Here is a 20,000-nt window from a genome sequence, read left to right as displayed (position 1 = left end):
TCTCGAAGCATCCCTCACCCAAAACACAGAATCTAACAAAGACGTCTGCACAAGCAAAGCCAACATCTCACAACCGACTAATATCAACCTCATTACTAACACTGAAAATATTCACCCTGAATGTCATAATTACACACAAATAACGTTTATTCTTCATTTAAAATATTTGTTTGCAAACAATTCAACTTCAATCATCTTTACATTCATTTAGTTCTGCTTAGTACTCTGAAAAAGACCAAAGTTCGATCCAAGGACTAGAGAGAGAGAGAGAGAGAGAGAGAGAGAGAGAGAGAGAGAGAGAGAGAGAGAGAGAGAGAGAGAGAGAGAGAGGTATACAATATATTTTCATGTTATCTATGCAACAATATCACACGGGTACAGGAGTTTAGGCTTACACTTGTCGTACTCCAGAGAGGAAGATAACATGAAAGTATATTATATACCTCTCTCTCTCTCTCTCTCTCTCTCTCTCTCTCTCTCTCTCTCTCTCCCAAATGGCTATTATAAAAGAATGTTGACGGAAGGGACCTTACATAAGGTTAGATCATACCGTCCCCTAGATTATACCATCAATGTCTAGGTCAAGTGATGATAATAATAACAGCGACTAAAGAATATTTTATAATGGTGACACTGCTAATAATTCTAGAACTATATTTTTGGACACGGATTCTTCTCAGAAAAAAAAAAAAAAATTCCTAATTATTGGAAAATTTATCATTAAAACACCCAACAATGAAATCTAATCAGGTTTAAAAATCCGATGCTTGATCTACGAAATTACGATGAACTAAAATTGATTGGAAGAAATTATAACTGTTCATAAAAAAATAGAAACTACAGGACATATAAAAAATATTAACAGTAACATTCACAGCAGAGTAAAGGGGCTAATTGCTGAGTAAAATTCTCACCTAGTCTACTAATTTTGGTGTTCGAAATAAAACTGCAAGAAAATTAATCACAATACATGTTCTGTGCATCACAATTTCCCTATTTAAGCATTCTCATTTATTAATCACCAAAAAATATGTCGAGACAATATCCTGAATTGCTTTCCTTATGACTAAATATCACCAATCGAACTGTTTTTTTTTTTTTTTTTTTTTTTTTTTTTTTTTTTTTTTTTTTTTTTTTTTTTTTTTTTTTTGGTAAAAGACAAATATGGAGCAGGTCCAGAAAGTCCCCAGCTACGAAATAATAAATATTCTATTTCGGTTCGGCTGCATGTAAGCTATTTTCTGACGTCAAACCATGTATCTTAAGTCACGGGAAACAATAGAGCAATGAAGATGTGTTTATATATATATATATATATATATATATATATATATATATATATATATATGAATATATATATGCATATATATACATATATATATACTTACATACAAACATATATATATATATATATATATATATATATATGCATATATATATATGCATATATATATATATATATATATATATATATATATATATATGCATATATATATATATATATGCATATATATATATATATATATATATATATATATATGCATATATATATGCATATATATATATATATATATATATATATGCATATATATATATATATATATATATACATATATATATATATATATATATATATATATATATATATGCATATATATATATGCATATATATATATATATATATATATATATATATATATATGCATATATATATATATGCATATATATATATATATATATATATATATATATATATATGCATATATATATATATATATATATATATATATATATATGCATATATATATATATATACATATATATATATATATATATATATATATATATATATATATATAATTTGTGTTAATATGTGTGGTAATAGCTATCACAGTTAAGAATTTAAATTTGTGTTAGTAGCTATCACAGTTAAGAATTTAAATTTGTGTGTTAGTAGCTATCACAGTTAAGAATTTTGGTTCTTGAAACTTTAGGATATACAATATTTTATCCATAAATTGATTCTGAAACCTACGGAATTGCATTAATCACTGGTATAAATGAAAAATAAAGAATATATTAAAACAATATACATCAAATAATAGTTACCGGTAATCTAAAGAATTCACATGATGAAAATGCTCGTTGACCAACCCAATATAAAACGAGAAAAATAAAAGGGTTAAAAATATATTCGTATTAAAATTTAAGCCACTAAATAATAATTCCGATGAAAAGTTTCAAATCTATCATTCCATTCCTAGTAATATAAATTATAAATATAGAAATTCCCAAAAATGTAAAATAAAAATTCAACTAGTCAACTAAATCTCAATACAACAACACACAACTCGAAAGAAAAAAGAAAGAAAAGAAAATTGACAGCTGACTCCTGGTGAGTCACCATCCTGGGCGTCGGGATGATGATAATAAGGAATCCCTGCAATTCCCGGAGACGAAACGATTACGTCATCGCTGCGTTCACAGTAGCTATAAATATTTCGACCAAAAACTTCCGTCAGCCTACATGCTGACACAAACCTACTTCACCACTAGCACACACGTGTATATAGGCTATATATATATATATATATATATATATATATATATATATATATATATATATATATATTTATAAACATGCAGTATGTGTATATATACAGTATACACAGACACACATATATAAATATGAATATATATATATATATATATATATATATATATATATATATATATATATTTATAAACATGCAGTATGTGTATATATACAGTATACACAGACACACATATATAAATATATATATATATATACATACATATATATATATATATATATATACATACATATATATATAATATATATATACAGATACATATATATATATATATATATATATATATATATATATATATATACTTGTTAATTACCACATCGCTTGATTTGCATATTTCATGTCATCAATCAGTTCACCAGGTGATAAAATAATGATGGAGAGAGAGAGAGAGAGAGAGAGAGAGAGAGAGAGAGAGAGAGAGAGAGAGAGAGAGAGAGAGAGAGAGAGAGGTTAGAATTTTATTTTTTAATAACAGTGATTTCGGAACTAACATGTGTTGTCCTCGGTAAAATCATTCGCACGCTGAATCAGAAATCCTTGCCAAGGACTGGTGATTACTCGCTTGGCCTTCACAGTACACAACAAACAGATGGAATTTCCCATGAAACACACAGTAGGCGGTATCTCTTACTTCAATCATCAGCAAGTTTTGAGAAACTGACATATATACTGCACCTACTAAAGCACTAACAATAAGAGTGTGTGTGAGTGAAGGTAGTGTTCAACTGTCCATTGCTATTCTCAAGAAAATGGCAACACCACTGGAAAGAATCAATAGTCATAAAATATATAACACACGGCACTCGCCTGAACCTTTTTTACTAGGGAAATACAAGGGCTAACCTACAAAGTTCGTACAGTCAATCGATTACAAATGTCTAACGTAAGCGACGATAATTGAAAATTTGACGTGAACCAGAGCACATTCACATATATATATATATATATATATATATATATATATATATATATATATATATATATATATATATATAATATATAATATATATTATATATATATATATATATATATATAATATATATATATATATATATATATATATATATACACATATATGTGAGAGAGAGAGAGAGAGAGAGAGAGAGAGAGAGAGAGAGAGAGAGAGAGAGAGAGAGAGGGGGGGGGGTTGCAAACTTACACAATATCAGCCATTTCATACACCTGCGCAAAATGGTTACTATCAGCAAGCTGGTCCCTTTATTGTCAAAGTTTCAATTGTCTGAACCTTACGTACTCTTTCACTTCATAACATTGTCAGCAATTAATAGTCTTATCTCCACCTAAAATTCCTGAATTGTGCATACATCAACGTATAGTTCCATACAAATTTTCCAGGTAATCAAACCACGTGAAAAAAAAACTGGTCCACCTTATCAATACAATCTATGTTTACTACCTTTATGTTGTATCTTGACAGTTCACTTACATCTATATTTTGTTTCAAACTTCACTTCTATAAAGGAGGCCTGGCTTAACATTCGCTTATAACATTCAAAACTTTTGCTTCCTTATTACACTTTCAAACAGTTATATTGCAGAGATTCCCTTCAATAATAATTGCACCACCCTCCCTAGATTCTTGTCTGAAGATAACCATTTTCTTTCAGACCAGCTTTGAATACTCATGACGACGTTGGATGACCTCACCGGTGACAGGGACGGTCTCTGCTCAATATCTTATAATTCTACTGAATCCAATCCATAGTTTGTGTTCCAGTTTTATCAATAAATTGCATTTGAATGATAAAAGCACTGTAATAAAGTGTAGTTCCATCTGCTTGGAACTGTTCTTAAGAATACTCGGTTAAGTAAAGATTTAATGATGGATCACAAAGGTTGGCTGAAAACTTTAACTTCCCTTAACTAGTGTGTGTGTGTGTGTGTGTGTAATACACACACACACACACACACACATATATATATATGAGAGAGAGAGAGAGAGAGAGAGAGAGAGAGAGAGAGAGAGAGAGAGAGAGAGAGAGAGAGAGAGAGAGAGAGAGAGAGAGGTTTCATTGGAGGAGGGAAATTATTATTTTCAACTATTCATATTCGAATGTAACCAAACATTCTGAATATCAAAGGCGATAATATATATATATATATATATATATATATATATATATATATATATATATATATATACATATATATATATATAATATATATATATATATGTATATATTATTATTACTACTTGCTAAGCTACAACTGTAGTTGGAAAAGCAGGATGTTATAAGCCCAGGGGCCCCAACAGGGAAAATAATACAGTGAGGAAAGGAAACAAGGAAAAATAAAATATTTTAAGAACATTAATACCATAAATATCTCCTATATAAACTATAAAAACTTTAACAAAACGAGGAAGAGAAATAAGATAAAATAGTGTGCTCGAGTGTACCCTCAAGCAAGAGAACTCTAATCCAAGACAGTGGAAAACCATGGTACAGAGGCTATGGCACTACCCAAGACTAAGAGACCAATGGTTTGATTTTGGAGTGTCCTTCTCCTAGAAAAGCTGTTTACCATAGCTAAAGAATCTCTTCTACCCTTACCTATAGGAAAGTGGCCACTGAACAATGACAGTTTAATAGGTAACCTCTTGAGAGAATTATGTTTGGTAATCTCGGTGTTGTCAGGTATATGACAGAGAAGAATATGTAAAGAATAGGCCAGACTATTCGGTGTATGTGTAGGCAAAAGTAAAATGAACCGTAACCAGAGAGAAGGATCCAAGGTAGTACTGTCAGGCCAATCAAAGGACTCCATAACTCTAGCGGTAGTATCTCAAAGGGTGGCTGGTGCCCTGGCCAACCTACTACCTAAATATATATAATTCACCATGGTTACTTGTGACATTAGATGTTTCACTTGTATACATATATGTGGATGGACGGGGGTGTATGTCAATACTGGCTGGCTTTAAATAGGAATCGTTAATTATAATAAGCATCACCTCCCACCTCAAGCACTTCCTCTCATTGACAGCCTCTTTTGGCATCCCTCCTAATTTTAGATTGGTTCGAAACCTTTAAAAGGAAAATAATAATTTGAACACCATCATATTTTCTATTTTTCTTGATTTCTAAAGTTTTCTATTAAAAACATAAGAATTCATCATGAAAAAAAATGATAAGTTCAATAGTTAAGGAATCATTTGATATACAAATACCTATTGTAATCTCATTATTATTATTATTATTACTACTATTATCGTATGTACTTTAACAAATACAAATACAAGCCATAACCCACTCCGATCAAGAACGAGCACTGGGGAAGCCCCAAGAATGCAATGACGTCACACGCTAAGTTTCTGTGGTGGCACCTGTGTCTGACAAAGACGTGAATGCAAAGAGAGCCAAATCATATGAAGAAGTGGATACTACTGAGAGAGAGAGAGAGAGAGAGAGAGAGAGAGAGAGAGAGAGAGAGAGAGAGAGAGAGAGAGAGAGAGAGAGAGAGATTATATTAGGCTACTTTTTGCCTATCCTATTAATACTTAGAAAACTAGATGGTTACCAGCAGGTGCCACCACCACTTCAAAAAAGAGAAAGACGTGTGATGAAATATTAATAATCTTTATTTTCTTACAAACACACACATTATATATATATATATATATATATATATATATATATATATATATACACATATATATATATATATATATATATATATATATATACATACATACATACATATATACATATATATATTATATTATATATTTAATATATATATATATGTATATATATATACATATATATATATATATATATATGTACTGTATATATATATACATATATATATACACAGTATATATGTGTCTGTTTATGTACTGCGTGTGGATGTGTTCAAAATACTACATACAAAATAGGTAATGAAATGAGATTTCAACAGTAATAACTGTAGTGAACTTAATATATAAACAACATTCATATAAACTTTCATTAGCATAAAGGTCGCCCATGAATGACAGACGCAAGGGATAGGACAATGACCTAGAGACCGACCATATACAGTATACATTTAATCAGTGCCCAGTACCCCCTCCCCCTTCGAGCTAGGAGCAGAGGGAGGGGGGGTGGGGTTTGGCAGGTAATGGCTTCTGATGACCGAACAGGTAGACCTATAGGCTCTCCCCAAAACCCCTATCCCTAGCTCACAGGGACAGTGAGGTTGCAGAAACTATCCAATCTGAGGGAGGCTCGAACTTCCGTCTAACAGATAGTGACCCAAGGACGTTTTTAATAGGCCAGCATACTAAATAAACAGTTTTTGAAACTGCAAATTGCCCCTGAGATATATAAAGCCCTCTACCCAAAGGGACATGAAACAAACATACATGGCTTTGAAAATGTCAGTATGTGAACAAGAAACATATATAACAACAAAATCATAGCATGAACTGTTTTCTATACATAATCACAGAAAAGAGCATAACCCACTTCCTTAATGCTTAAAAAACAGTAATTAACCAAACAATCATCCATGCACACGTGCGGAAAAACTAGTAGAGATTCTTCTCCGGGTGATCATCAAAAGGAAGCCAGCCTCGTCCAAGGCCACCTACAAGTACACCGACTCTGGATTGGATTGGATTATAGAATAGTGTATAAATCAGAGGCCATACTGGAAACATCTTCAAGAATAGTAAAATTACGTGAAAGCTTATCTTAAAATCAAGAATGTTCGAAGTAGCAGTATCGTTTTTGCAGACACGAGTAACTTTGATTTAGACCATAAGGGAAACTTCTTTTGACCATCTTACATTAGCTCTTCTCAATTTTTATATTTTTTCAAGGCATATAGGACGTTTCTCGTTAACAAAATCCTTATTTGACTGTCTAATTAACTCTTTCATTTCTTGCCCCTTATTGTTCAATAACTCGGCAACCAATTTCAATTTCTGAAACCCCGTTGATCGTTAAACAGTGTCCATACAGAACTATAATAAGTCTTTACTTCCAGGTCCTATTCTATGTTGTACGAATCATTTTTGACTGAATCAGCATCGAGATTCTGTTGAGCTACAAAGATCAATTACAAAAGAGGCCCATTTATTATAATGATAAAATTGTGCAATGGTTTTCCTTGCGATATTACTGTGAAATTACGAGGTGCTGTCCTGCTAAAAAAAAGCCTTGTATCATTGCCATAAAACTTAAGTAGCATTGCTGTTTTTTATATAAATATCTTTAAAATTCAACTTGCCATCCTATTCTTATGAAAGCTTGCGTTTAAAGTTGAAGCCTTTTAAAGTTGTTTTATCAACAGGTTGTATACTTTCAATAATAAAAATACAACAGTTGGTAAATTCATACCCGCTTATGAAGTAGTTCCATTAAATACGGTAATAAAATAGTCCGAAAAATGGATATTTAATTGGATTTGCTCAACTAAATGGATTGAAAATGTATCACGAATTGTTCTGTATTTTCATGGAGACATCGAAACTAATTCATAAGCATAATGAGAACTTATAACCAAATAGAATGGTACAAACTAGCTGAAAGTTCACCATGAACAAATTAGGATCATATACATCAAGGTTTATCAAATATTCTACTGTAAGGGAGTTTTCCCCCTATTCCTCACGTACCCTTTTGAATATAATCAGTATCATCCAAGTAGGCCTTCTCTTTCGTGATAAGTAGAAAAAAAATAAGTTCTACAGAAAAATTGAAAGAAAAAAAATCACATATTTCTACTCATGGCTGCGCAGTCTTATTTTCAAAGTAGACAGACACGCCAAGTTTCAAAATCATATACTACCTTCTTACTACATCAGCTGCAAATGTTATCAATTAAATGACTGGCACTGTTTTTTATCAGCTAGCCAGGTCAACAGAGGAGCAGTTTTAGACTAATAGCTAAAGCCCATCGAGGGTCGGCATCTAAATTCCTTTGAGCTGTTTTGATTTTGTGAATGGAAAGTAAGCTAGAATACCCGATTTCATACAAATAAGTTGGTGGGAAAGTAAACGAGAGCGTAGAGTATCTTCTGCAACGCGTGGATATGACGGTTATTTACACCGGAACCTCCCTCCCAACCACTTGTAAGTGCATACTTATCTTGGCCTTGATAAACTCCAGGCTTAACACAAAGACCCCTTTAAAAAAAAGAACCAGGTATAGACCTTGCGGTGCACGATATAACCGGATTTGAACTTTGGAAACTAAATTCCCGAAAAATGCGACAGCAATGGTGTGGACTATTAAGACCGACACTATGTAATGAATCGGATAACAAAATCATTCCTTCCTGTGGGTAAATAAAAAAAATTCCGATAACTATCCGATTTTCCTTAATTATATTCACACAACATTTTTCCCGTTCCAAACTACTCATGGAAAGCGTTATTTCTAAATCGGAATAAAGATATTCCGCTTCGAGATATATATATCCTGTAACCAAAATAAAAATAAAAAAATCTCTATTTATATTCCCTTGTAACGAACAAAAATGAATCCTCGTTAGTATCGCGAGTAAACAATGGCACAAGTTCTATATATAACATACATTATAAGTTTAAACAAAAGAAAACATCAATGCACACTTTTAAAAAATATACTAATTTATAAAACTAGACAGAGCATGGATATATTTATATATTTGGACTAAATAGCCCAGCGTTGGAGCCTATAAGGCCATTCACGAACCAAGTGCCTCTAAGCTAAAACACTAATGTTAAATATAAGTTAAAAGTAAGAAGAGGTTGGAATGCAAGATGGAAGAAAAGAAAACAGCCCAATTTGTCAAACTTGACTCCTACAGAGCTGGCCTTGACCCTTAAGTAATTTCTACAGTACACCTTGTGAGGAGCATTAACGTCACTACCTCCCTATATAAGAGAGAGAGAGAGAGAGAGAGAGAGAGAGAGAGAGAGAGAGAGAGAGAGAGAGAGAGAGGAGAGAGAGAGAGAGAGAGGTATCCTCTTCCACTGAATCTCTTCTCTCTCTATATCATCCTTCACCTTACCTCTCCATCTAATAGAATAGGGACTTGACAAAATAGTTTAATTACATTTCATTTTGTGGAATAAAATGACACGAAAAAATACTCCAGTGAAATTTGTACCAGTATTTTGCTTAAAATTCTAAGCTAAATTTTTTCCCTAAGCAAATAAATTTTGCAACCTTATTTCCTGGTGCCAAGTTGAAATTACTCATATAACTATTCATGTAGTCCACTTAATGACTTAAAATGAAAAGGTATAACACCAGACAATTTTCATCAACCGTATAACGCTGAGAGCAGTCTTTTCTTGGAGATACAAGTTTCTTTGAAATACCACCATCATTGATTGTTGTTTTGTGTTCTCTTTGGGTTGGATTCGATCTATACATTTGGCCTAAATAACCAGGCGCTGGCCGTGTGGGATAAAACCCCAGAGTTACACAAGGAGGGAAAAGTTAAAACAGGTTGGAGAGGAAAATAGAAAAAAGCAAGAACGGGTGCAAAGTAGGACATAAATTAAGTGCAAGAAAGGGCTTTAGTAATGACTACAGTGCACCGCACTAGGCGCACTGACAGTTCTCTGGTTTCGTATCTTTTATTTTCAAGTAACTGAAATGTTATTTTGTTTCTGTGAGACCGCCATAAATAAAAAGAATATAAATGGTGTATTCCCAGTTCATAATCGTTATAAATAATTTCCTACTACTTCCAGCTAACTAATACACGATTTAGAACAAGCTTTACATTGCCTTGTTTAATGCAATTTTACTACAAAACAAATTTAATTTTAATAGTTTACATCTCACAGAAGTCTTCTTGAGTGAAAGCCAAAAGTATATATTATCAGACAATTTCATTAGGATCTTTTTGTCATATCATATCTTTTAGATATTTTCACCAATTCTCGATTTCAAATAAATAACTGCTAAAACTTCTGTAAATTTGGCGAAAGGAGAACTTGTGTTGAAGATTCACCCTGATCGAGGCATTTCTTCACAGATAACCCCAAATGAAGGCTCTTTCGCAAAATAAGAAGCTTGATTAATTCAAAATAAAAAAATAAACTACATGCTTCTTAGTAGAAGTGGAATAAACACCTACATATATAAGAAGAATAAAACCACAAATGAAAGTCTCAGACTAATGTCAGAACCAGTCCTACTGGTTTTGCGTTTCAAGATTGTATTCCAAATTTCTTCCTAATCTAATTTATGTACTACGTGGAGAAAAGAATATAACAATCGCTTGGTAAGATTTTTGGAGAATTATCTTCAAAATTAACTCAGTGAAGAAATATAATCAACGGCAGTCATAATACCGAACAGTAAATGAAACGTTTAAGCTTTACTATTGTCGGCGTTTCTACAATTTTGTTATGAGCCACGTATGAAATTTATCGTCTAGCTGCAAATGAAAAATACAAAAATAGCATCTGACTCTAATAAATAATGATAAAAAATTCAGAAGGTATATTCTTCAGGACAAAATTTCTAATTTTTTCCTCTAAAGTCGTCATATCGGAGTAAATACGTGTTATATTTAAGATAAATATATCGCAAGTTTAAAATGAAACGAAAACATTAAGCAGACACTTTGACAATTAAGGGGGGTGTCAGCAATAAATGGCTCTCCTATACATACAGTACACGTGTAATGCAGTTAAGGTGAAATTAGCCTATGGTAGTTTCCCTTTTCCTTTTAATGACCTAAACCATGATCGATTTGTAAGACACTGAGGATAATTAGAATTCTCAAACCTCATAAAAGATTTATTGTTTTCGCACTGGGAGTCCTACTTTATCCTTTAACGAAACAGGGATTTCCTCAAGGCTCCTCGGGTACTGACCACTCCTTATTTTGAACCCTATACACTAAACACGGGTCAGTAATCCCTGGTCACTGCATTCCAAGGAGGTTAAATGGTCTCCTTGCTGTACTCCTTTCACTTAAACAAGCTTCACATTTATCTATCGAGCCAGCATTGGTGATTTAATGCAATATATTTTTTACTTAAAAATCCGTATTATAACGCAAAAGATGAGTAAAGAAGGAAGGGGGGGAGACGGTAGCGATAACATAGTTTGAACAACGGACGAATACCTACAGTAACTCGAGACACTTATTAAAGACGACCACGTTAACGTCACCGAAGAGAGTTACAAGACCTAAAATCCTCTGGAGGTGAAACCTGACCTACATCTTCAATTTGGGCCTCTTGCTTTTGACCACTATACAGTAGTTTGGTTTGGACGGCAACATAGATTACCTGAAGATCGGTTTTACCCACAGGAAACGAGAGAGAGAGAGAGAGAGAGAGAGAGAGAGAGAGAGAGAGAGAGAGAGAGAGAGAGAGAGAGAGAGAGAGAGAGAGAATCCTCTTTCTAGTGTATTAATACTAATACATAATATGAGCATGCGATGTTACGCTTTTACATACTAATTTCACCCGTTCCTCTACTTCCTCATTTTGGTTATCGGTGAATATTTGTTTTTCGAAATATTTTCATGAACAAAATAAATATTTACAAATATGAAGATTACATTATATACAGTAGCTTTGTTTGGAGTCTAAATATGGCAATACAATGTAGTACGCCTAGTATACCAAAATTATATATATATATATATATATATATATATATATATATCTATATATATATATATATATATATATATATATATATATATCTATATATATATATATATATATATATATATATATATATATATATATATATATATCTATATATATATATATATATATATATCTATATATATATATATATATATATATATATATATATATATATATATATATATATATATATATATATATATCTATATATATATATATATATATATATATATATATATATATATATATACTATAAGGATTGTCTACTGTAACTCCATCTGTGATACTCTACCCAAGTACAACGTAAGAGAAATTGCAAAACATGATAAACAGAGGAGCAAGACAGATAAAAGGTGTCCCACCATGAGAAAGGATTACTCCTATAATAACTGAATTAAATTACTATGCATTTCTGGCAAGAAATGGTGTGTTTTTCTTTAATATCTCTCATGCTATTACTTGATCAGAAAGGTACTTTGGCACAGCACTCTATAGACCTCTCTCTAATATTTGATACTATAATGCATTTTCAAATCTCGTGAATTAAGATGTTTACTCTTGTACTAACAAAGCTGAAGCCAAGTGAATCGGGTGAGTAGGTAAAGCCATTCGAAGACCTACACTCCCCCATCCCTCCCCTCTCCTTCCCCCCTCTTTCTTGACCATCCTCCTACCCCTCCAGTAACACTAATTCCTAGTCTCTCCGGTATCCCTTACACTACCTTTTCTGTAACCTGTTATATTTGTTAATAAATGATAGAATGGATATATCGGATTCTTGTTGTATTTCGTCCGCGTGTATAAGGAGTTTATGGCCTTTAGCCTATTTATCCAACTTGATAAACCCACCCTTATAAGGGAATAAAGCTTAGCTTTAGATATCTGAATCTTTTGTAATTGTATGATGGGTCTTAAGCTGTATTATGAGATTGAATTTAAGTTATCTTTCCAAGTCGTAGCCGTATGTTGCACGAAACTATAAGGATTTAAGAAGCCCTAAGGGCAGGTTCATCAAGTTGGATAAATAGGCTGAAAACTTTAAACTCCTTATACACCCTGCCAAAATACTACAATAGCACGAAATATTAATAAGAATTATCACAAGAATTGAACATCTCCATTATATCAGTTATTAACAAATATAACAGGTTACAAAAAAGGTAGAGTAAGTGACACAGGAGAGACTAGGAATTGGTGTTACTGCAGGGATAGGAGGATGGTCAAGGAAGAGGGAGAAAGGAGATGGGAGGGACGGGGGAGTGTAGGTATTCGAATGGCTTTACCTACTCACCCAATTCACTTGGCTTAAGCTTTTTTAGTACAAGAGTAAACACCTTAATTAATCAGATTTACCAATGCATCAAATTATCAAAAATTAGGGGGAGGTCTATAGAGTGCTGTGTCAAAGTATCATTGTGATCAAGTAATTAGCATGGAAGATATTAAAGGAAAACACACACTATTTTTTTGCCAGAAATGCATAGTAGCTGCCTATTAAAGCAAGAATCGAGTTTAAGATACGAGCAATAACTCATCAAGTTAAACAGAACCGGACGTTCAAAATATCTAAAAGAATTGCTGCATATCGTGCAGCCAACGAATCGTGTAGACAGGTGAATAGTTACATATGGTTTCAAGTTATTGGAATCGAGATGTATGTCTACTGTAGGTTCTAGAGCTTTCAAATATAAGGCCCCATGATTATAAAACAAATTCTTACTAAACATCCGAAAGATTGATGATATTGAGGCTTTCAAGAGGAAACTGAAGACTTTCTTGTTTTCCAAGTGTTTCAATAATGTGGATTTGACAATTGGCATGGAATATGCTTTGTGATACTCTAAATACCAAAGAATGTATACGTCAAACAGATATTGTAGGTCCAGCAGTGCGTAGGGTTTTCTGTGTGTTATAGGATCAGGAAAACAGCTTTAAAGTAAAGTAAAAGGCAACCACCTTGATCTTGCAAAGTTTCCATATTGCCTTAAACTTTATACAAATTTCAAATATGCTAAAAAAATCCTTTTAATAGAAAAACTTTCTTATATAATAAAAGATCTGGCAGGCAGGCAATATAAATGTTATTCTTATACAAGAAGACTAAGTGGCCCTTGATATTAAACAGTGAAGACCGATTTCACGTGCACCCAAATTCGCAAGGAATGACCTAACAAAAAAGTCAATCACAGGGAAATCGGTCTCTAATATGGAAGAGGTTAGAGAATGCCTCAGAATTAATGATTGGACTTGAGTGCGTTGCTATGTGTAGTACAGTACCTTAGCAGTATGGATACAGGACATTTGTTTTTGTTTCGTTGATAATTCACACGCAACAATTATTATAAACTTTCTGTAACAACAGAAATTAACTTTTCATATTTAATACAATTATTTAAGAGAAATATTCCGTATTTAATGACTTTCTCGTGGATCCCTGAGTAATTCAAAGGATAGAAATGACCATACATAAATAAAATTCCTAATACAAAACTTGTAAGAACTTATGGTATCCCTCTAAAAAATCCCCCTTCAGAATGGCAAAAATTAAGATAAAAATGTTCCACGAAGTTCGAGTTTATACCCATACAATATATAAAAAACCCTTCAAAATATATATCCGACTGCTTAAACTATAAGTTTTACATTCCTCTAGGCTATTAATTACCCTTATGTATAGGTTATGTTAATTAGTATATCACACACCAGAAGTATTATATAGTATTAGATATTAATATTGTTAATTAATGCGTTAGAATGTTGTCCTTTTCAGCAATCCTTTCATTAGTGTTATAAATCTTGAGAAAAGCAGATCTAATATAACAACAAGATAAAAACGCCAAGTCGAGTTTATCATAGTGTCAACCTTCATCCTATTATTCAGAGTAGATATAAAATGCTCTCTTTCTTGTTCGCTCTTAAAACAAGAATGAACTCTTCATATTCATAGGCAAGAGTCACCAACCACGCGTAGAATAACCCTACAAACATTGGCGCAACCCAGCTTTTCTTGACAATAAATATCCTTTCCCTACAATATCAAGGACTCATCCACTTCTCACAAGCTTTCACTTTCTCCCACCTCCTCTCCAAAGACATACTGATTGATCATTTCACTTATAACAGCCTTTTAATCACTTCATCAAACAATTAATATTAAGGACAACCACCCACTTTCTTTTTCTAATTTCAACTAAGATCCCAATTTGACTTCGGTAGCGAAGAGTTAGCAAAACAATCCTTCCATATCCACAAAAGTTAGCTTTCGTGGATCCTATTCTCGTACAACCCATTTGAAAAAAAAAAAAAAAAAAAAAAAAAAAAAAAAAGACCTTCACATCACCCCTGAGCATAGCATTTTTCCTATGTGACTATATCTTGTAAATCTTGCTTGTATCTTCGTTCATTTATTGTATACAACTCATAAAATTCGCTAGTTTAGTCATCAGACTCTTAAACCTAGCCCCTTTATGTCCATGTACCTATATGGTAATCTCACTTTTTTAAATCAACCTTACTTCTCTTAACATTTATAGGCACACTTTGGACTCTCCATCCCCATTTGAAACTACCTTTAACTTTAGCTCCAACAAAATATTGCTCAGATATTATTATCATCATTATTATTACTAGCCAAGCTACACCGCTAGTTGAAAAGATGGATACTATAAGCCCAAGAGCTCCAACAGAAAAAATAGACCAGTGAGGAAAGGAAACATAGAATAGTGTGCCCGAATCACCATCAAGCAATATAACTCTAAACCAAGACAGTGCAAGACCATAGTAAAGAGGCTATGTCACTATCCAAGACTAGAGAACAATGGTTTGATTTTGAAGTGTCCTTCTCTTAGAAGAGCTATTTACCATAGTTAAAGAGTCTATTCTACCCTTAACAAGTGGAAAATAGCTTAGTGAAGTCAGCTGTTTGAGGAGAGGAAAACGTGCAATGAATAGGCCAGACCACTTGATGTGCAGTAGTATTATCTGCCCAGTCAAAGGATCCAATAACTCTCTAGCGGTAGTATCTCACAGGGTGGTTGGTGCCTTGGACAACCTGCTACTTATTAAGATTCTCTCTGTTCTCACCATTGTATCAAACGGCTTTACTTTTATTAATCTATTATGAACAATCAAGCCATGCCCCTCGTATTTTCCATTTTCAAAATATCAATACTTTACAAATCACTTAATCCTACCAGTCAAATCCCTTGCAAAAAAAAAAAAAACAAGAATCTCTCAATTCCAATTACTCCGTGCATACAGTATTGCTTTATATAGCGTCTATCTCCTTCAACCCATCTCGGCACGGATCCACTCTTCCAAATATTAGTCTTTCCGAGCCCTAACATACACACAGTGTCCGCTTTCCTCTTTCACACTTACTTCAACAAACGTAATCCTTGGTGAACACATTTGTACTTATCACTCGTCTCTGGAGTCTCCCTGAATCTCTATGTCATCCCAGACATGGTCCCATTTACTCAATATTCCCGAACCAGTCAAGAATAAAGTCCTTTAATTAATCTATGACATTCACCTCTCTCTATCCTCCTGGGCCACATCCAAGCACATTCATAATTCAATACCGGAAAATTAGTTCTTCTCCAACTTTTTGCAACACAAGTACAGGGTTGTGCTGCAACCCCATCACCCAAGGCAACCTTGCAAGTGAGGTATAGACCTACTTGTGTTCTCCTTTGAGAGGTAAACCACTGTGTATAAAACTTCCACACCATCGCCCTCTTCACACGCGTAACAAGAAGGTCCACCAGCAGCTCATCAACCTTTCCTTTAAACATATCACCACTCACCTATGATCTTGCAAGAACTTTCGCATCTTCAGGATTTAATGGCACTTCTGTTCCAACACCTACTGTATGTCAGTCCGACAACACAACACTCTCTAGGTCTCCTTTTCCTGTGTAACAAGTTTATTTTCAGTCACAAAAAATTCTAAATCATTCATTATTTTTCATATTGGACAGTATTCAGATGTTCAAATAATATAAGATATGGCGTGAAAACTATAATTTCATTATAATTCCAAAAAACACAAAAGGTAAAAAATAAAAATAAACACTATAATACTTACGGTTACAGGCAATGAGTGTTACCTGCACACTGAACAAAACAGTAAAAACCAAGGATGCTTCAACAGAAGAACCTAAGAATGCCTAACAAACTAAGAAACTAACGTTCTCTACTAACAGATACAGTAGATCTGAATCATTCGCATTACTTTCAATGGAATTTACAAAGTAAATAGATAAAGGTGGGGAAAGTTTCTCCTCATTACATATTAAAGTTTTAAAAAGAAAACAAGATAAATATTTACAGTATAATAATGTTGCTGTTCTTAAAATATTTTATTTTTCCTAGTTTCCTTTCCTCACTGGACTATTTTCCCAGTTGGGACCCCTGTGCATATAGCATCCTCCTTTTCCAACTAGGCCTGTAGCTTAGCAAGTAATAATAATAATAATAATAATAATAATAATAATAATAATAATAATAAATAACAAGCGCTATCTTCTCAGTTGAAGTTGCAATTGAACAAGCGTTATAAGATCATTACTTAACACCTCAACTATTTGACGTAACAATAATGTTTCACCAATATAATTTTTCGGTACTTTACCGAAGGCAAAGGTTTTAGATTTTTTTATCAATATTTTCTTGGCGTAGCAAAATTTTCGTTCACGCAACGATAAACTCATTATCTAAGTATCATTATTATATATAAATTATGTTCTTTCTTATTTCTTTCCTTTAAAATCGTATGTACTCGCCTTCCGCTACTAATTTCAACATACAGCTGAAATGTTTAAATTCAATAAGCATCTGAATTCTCTTTTAAAACAATTGTTTATTTTATTTAAACTTGGTCTTTGAGTGTAGCATGTTGCCCTCCTCTCTATTCTAGATCTTGAGCACGAACCACAACACAACTTGGTGCTTTCCAAAATCTTTTTAAAAGTCCTATAAAACTTTCTCGATTTTAGTAGTAGTCATTTGAGATAAACACCGAGTTTTTCTTGACATGACTACTGCATTTCTCTAGAATGACAAATACATATTCTTGGAAGTTTTGTTTAGTGCTTCATCCAAAACAAGCTATTTCCTCTTATAAAAAGACGTGACAGCGGCCTCTTAAGACAAAAACACTCGCTCGCACAGAAAAAAAAATGGCCTTTACTCGTGGCAGTGTTTTTTTTTTTAATACTAAACGAAGTCTAGGTAAGGAAAATGTAAAAGTGAAATTATATAAAGAAAAAAAATCCGTAAATAATAATATTTATAATTGCAAAACATATAACAGTATTGTCTGTATTCAAACAAGAAAAAAAATAAATAAAATGCCCGACACAACCACCTCCAAGAAAGCATCTAAAGCACATACTTGAGACGTTGCTTGTGGACTGTTTACGTTTATCCTGATCATGTCTGTCGACAAATTACTTAGCACGAGTACCCTGTTTGCCAGTCTGCCTGTGTGTCTGTCATAATTCTGAGCAGATTTAGTGTGTATGTCCTAATTCTGATAAGTTTCTATTATAATTCTAAGCCTTTGTACGCCTGTCTGTCTGTAATAATTCTAAGCTTTTTTTTTTTTTTTTTGCCTGTCTGTCTGTCATAACTAATACTTTTCTGCCTGTCTGTCTGTCATATTTCGAATACCAGATCAACAATAAAGGTGATTATCATAAAGACTTGTTCTAAATCGTGAGAACGAGACATCAAGCTCCCAAATACTTCCAAAGCTTTTACGTTAAGAACAGAAAGAGAGAAAGCATTTATCTGGTAACGTTAAAAAAGGCATACAGTAATTTTGTTTAACACTGTTTTGCTTCTATATGTAAATTAATTCAACACTAGAATAATATACGAATCACTAGCCGTAAAACTAATAAAATGAGAAGATTCTTTAAAAAGATAAAAACATTCGTTCAATCAAACCCAAACATGCGGCGTGAGAACTGATGATATTGAGTTCGTCGACACTCATTGAACAGTTGAAGTTTTTGTCTAAGAATGTAAAATATAATTACGATAAAGGTCAGAAACTATGACCTTCACTATTCAAGAATAATTCTACGAACGATAAAATAGCCAAACGACTTAATCAAACAAGGTATCGGTCATGAACTTGTAACCTTGAAATTCTGATGATTCGTATTCAGATACATGGTCACCATTACGATCAAGGCTATTGATGAGAAACTTACGTTATGTAAATAAGGAATGCCATTTCATTGAAACACACATGGTTAACAAAATTCTGCAGAGAGAGAGAGAGAGAGAGAGAGAGAGAGAGAGAGAGAGAGAGAGAGAGAGAGAGAGAGAGAGAGAGAGAGAGAGAGATTTTCTACAAAGATTTACGTATAGACGACTGAGCAGGTTAAATCTAGCTTTCTTTATAACGAATAAGACTATGGGGGGGTATCAAAATTCTTTAAATAGTTTGATACAAACTTTTCTATAAAATTTTACAAGTTACGTCGAGACAAGAGAATAAGTACTGAATCCTTAAATTCATTATCTAACATTCATGTCATTCTTTTCCTTTTGTATTATAATGTTTAACAATAAAAAGAGGCAAATATAAATTACAAAGTAACTACTAATATTTTCCAGCAATACAACTGAATTATTTTGTTCTTTTAAATGGTAAGGGTGCTAGAAGAATATGTGCTATCCCCTGGATAATAATAATAATAATAAAACAATGTACTACATTGCAATGAGAGGATTCACAAAAACAAAAATGTT

At 32.8% G+C, this 20,000-nt stretch overlaps 1 protein-coding gene across 1 annotated transcript in view; it reads right to left on the bottom strand.

Moving 5' to 3' along the window:
• Positions 1-20,000, bottom strand: part of CrebB (Cyclic-AMP response element binding protein B) — a 130,892-nt gene that overhangs the window by 56,258 nt on the left and 54,634 nt on the right. Inside the window, 1 exon segment of the mRNA XM_068372105.1 lies at positions 17,042-17,148. Coding sequence (XP_068228206.1) covers positions 17,042-17,067 — 26 coding nt within the window. The 5' untranslated portion in view covers positions 17,068-17,148.

The sequence above is a fragment of the Palaemon carinicauda genome, chromosome 4 (assembly GCF_036898095.1).
Source record: "Palaemon carinicauda isolate YSFRI2023 chromosome 4, ASM3689809v2, whole genome shotgun sequence".
In the NCBI taxonomy this organism is placed as follows: Eukaryota; Metazoa; Arthropoda; class Malacostraca; order Decapoda; family Palaemonidae; genus Palaemon; species Palaemon carinicauda.
The sequence above is the reverse complement of the archived record's forward strand: the minus strand, read 5'-3'. Positions and strand labels throughout refer to the sequence as shown.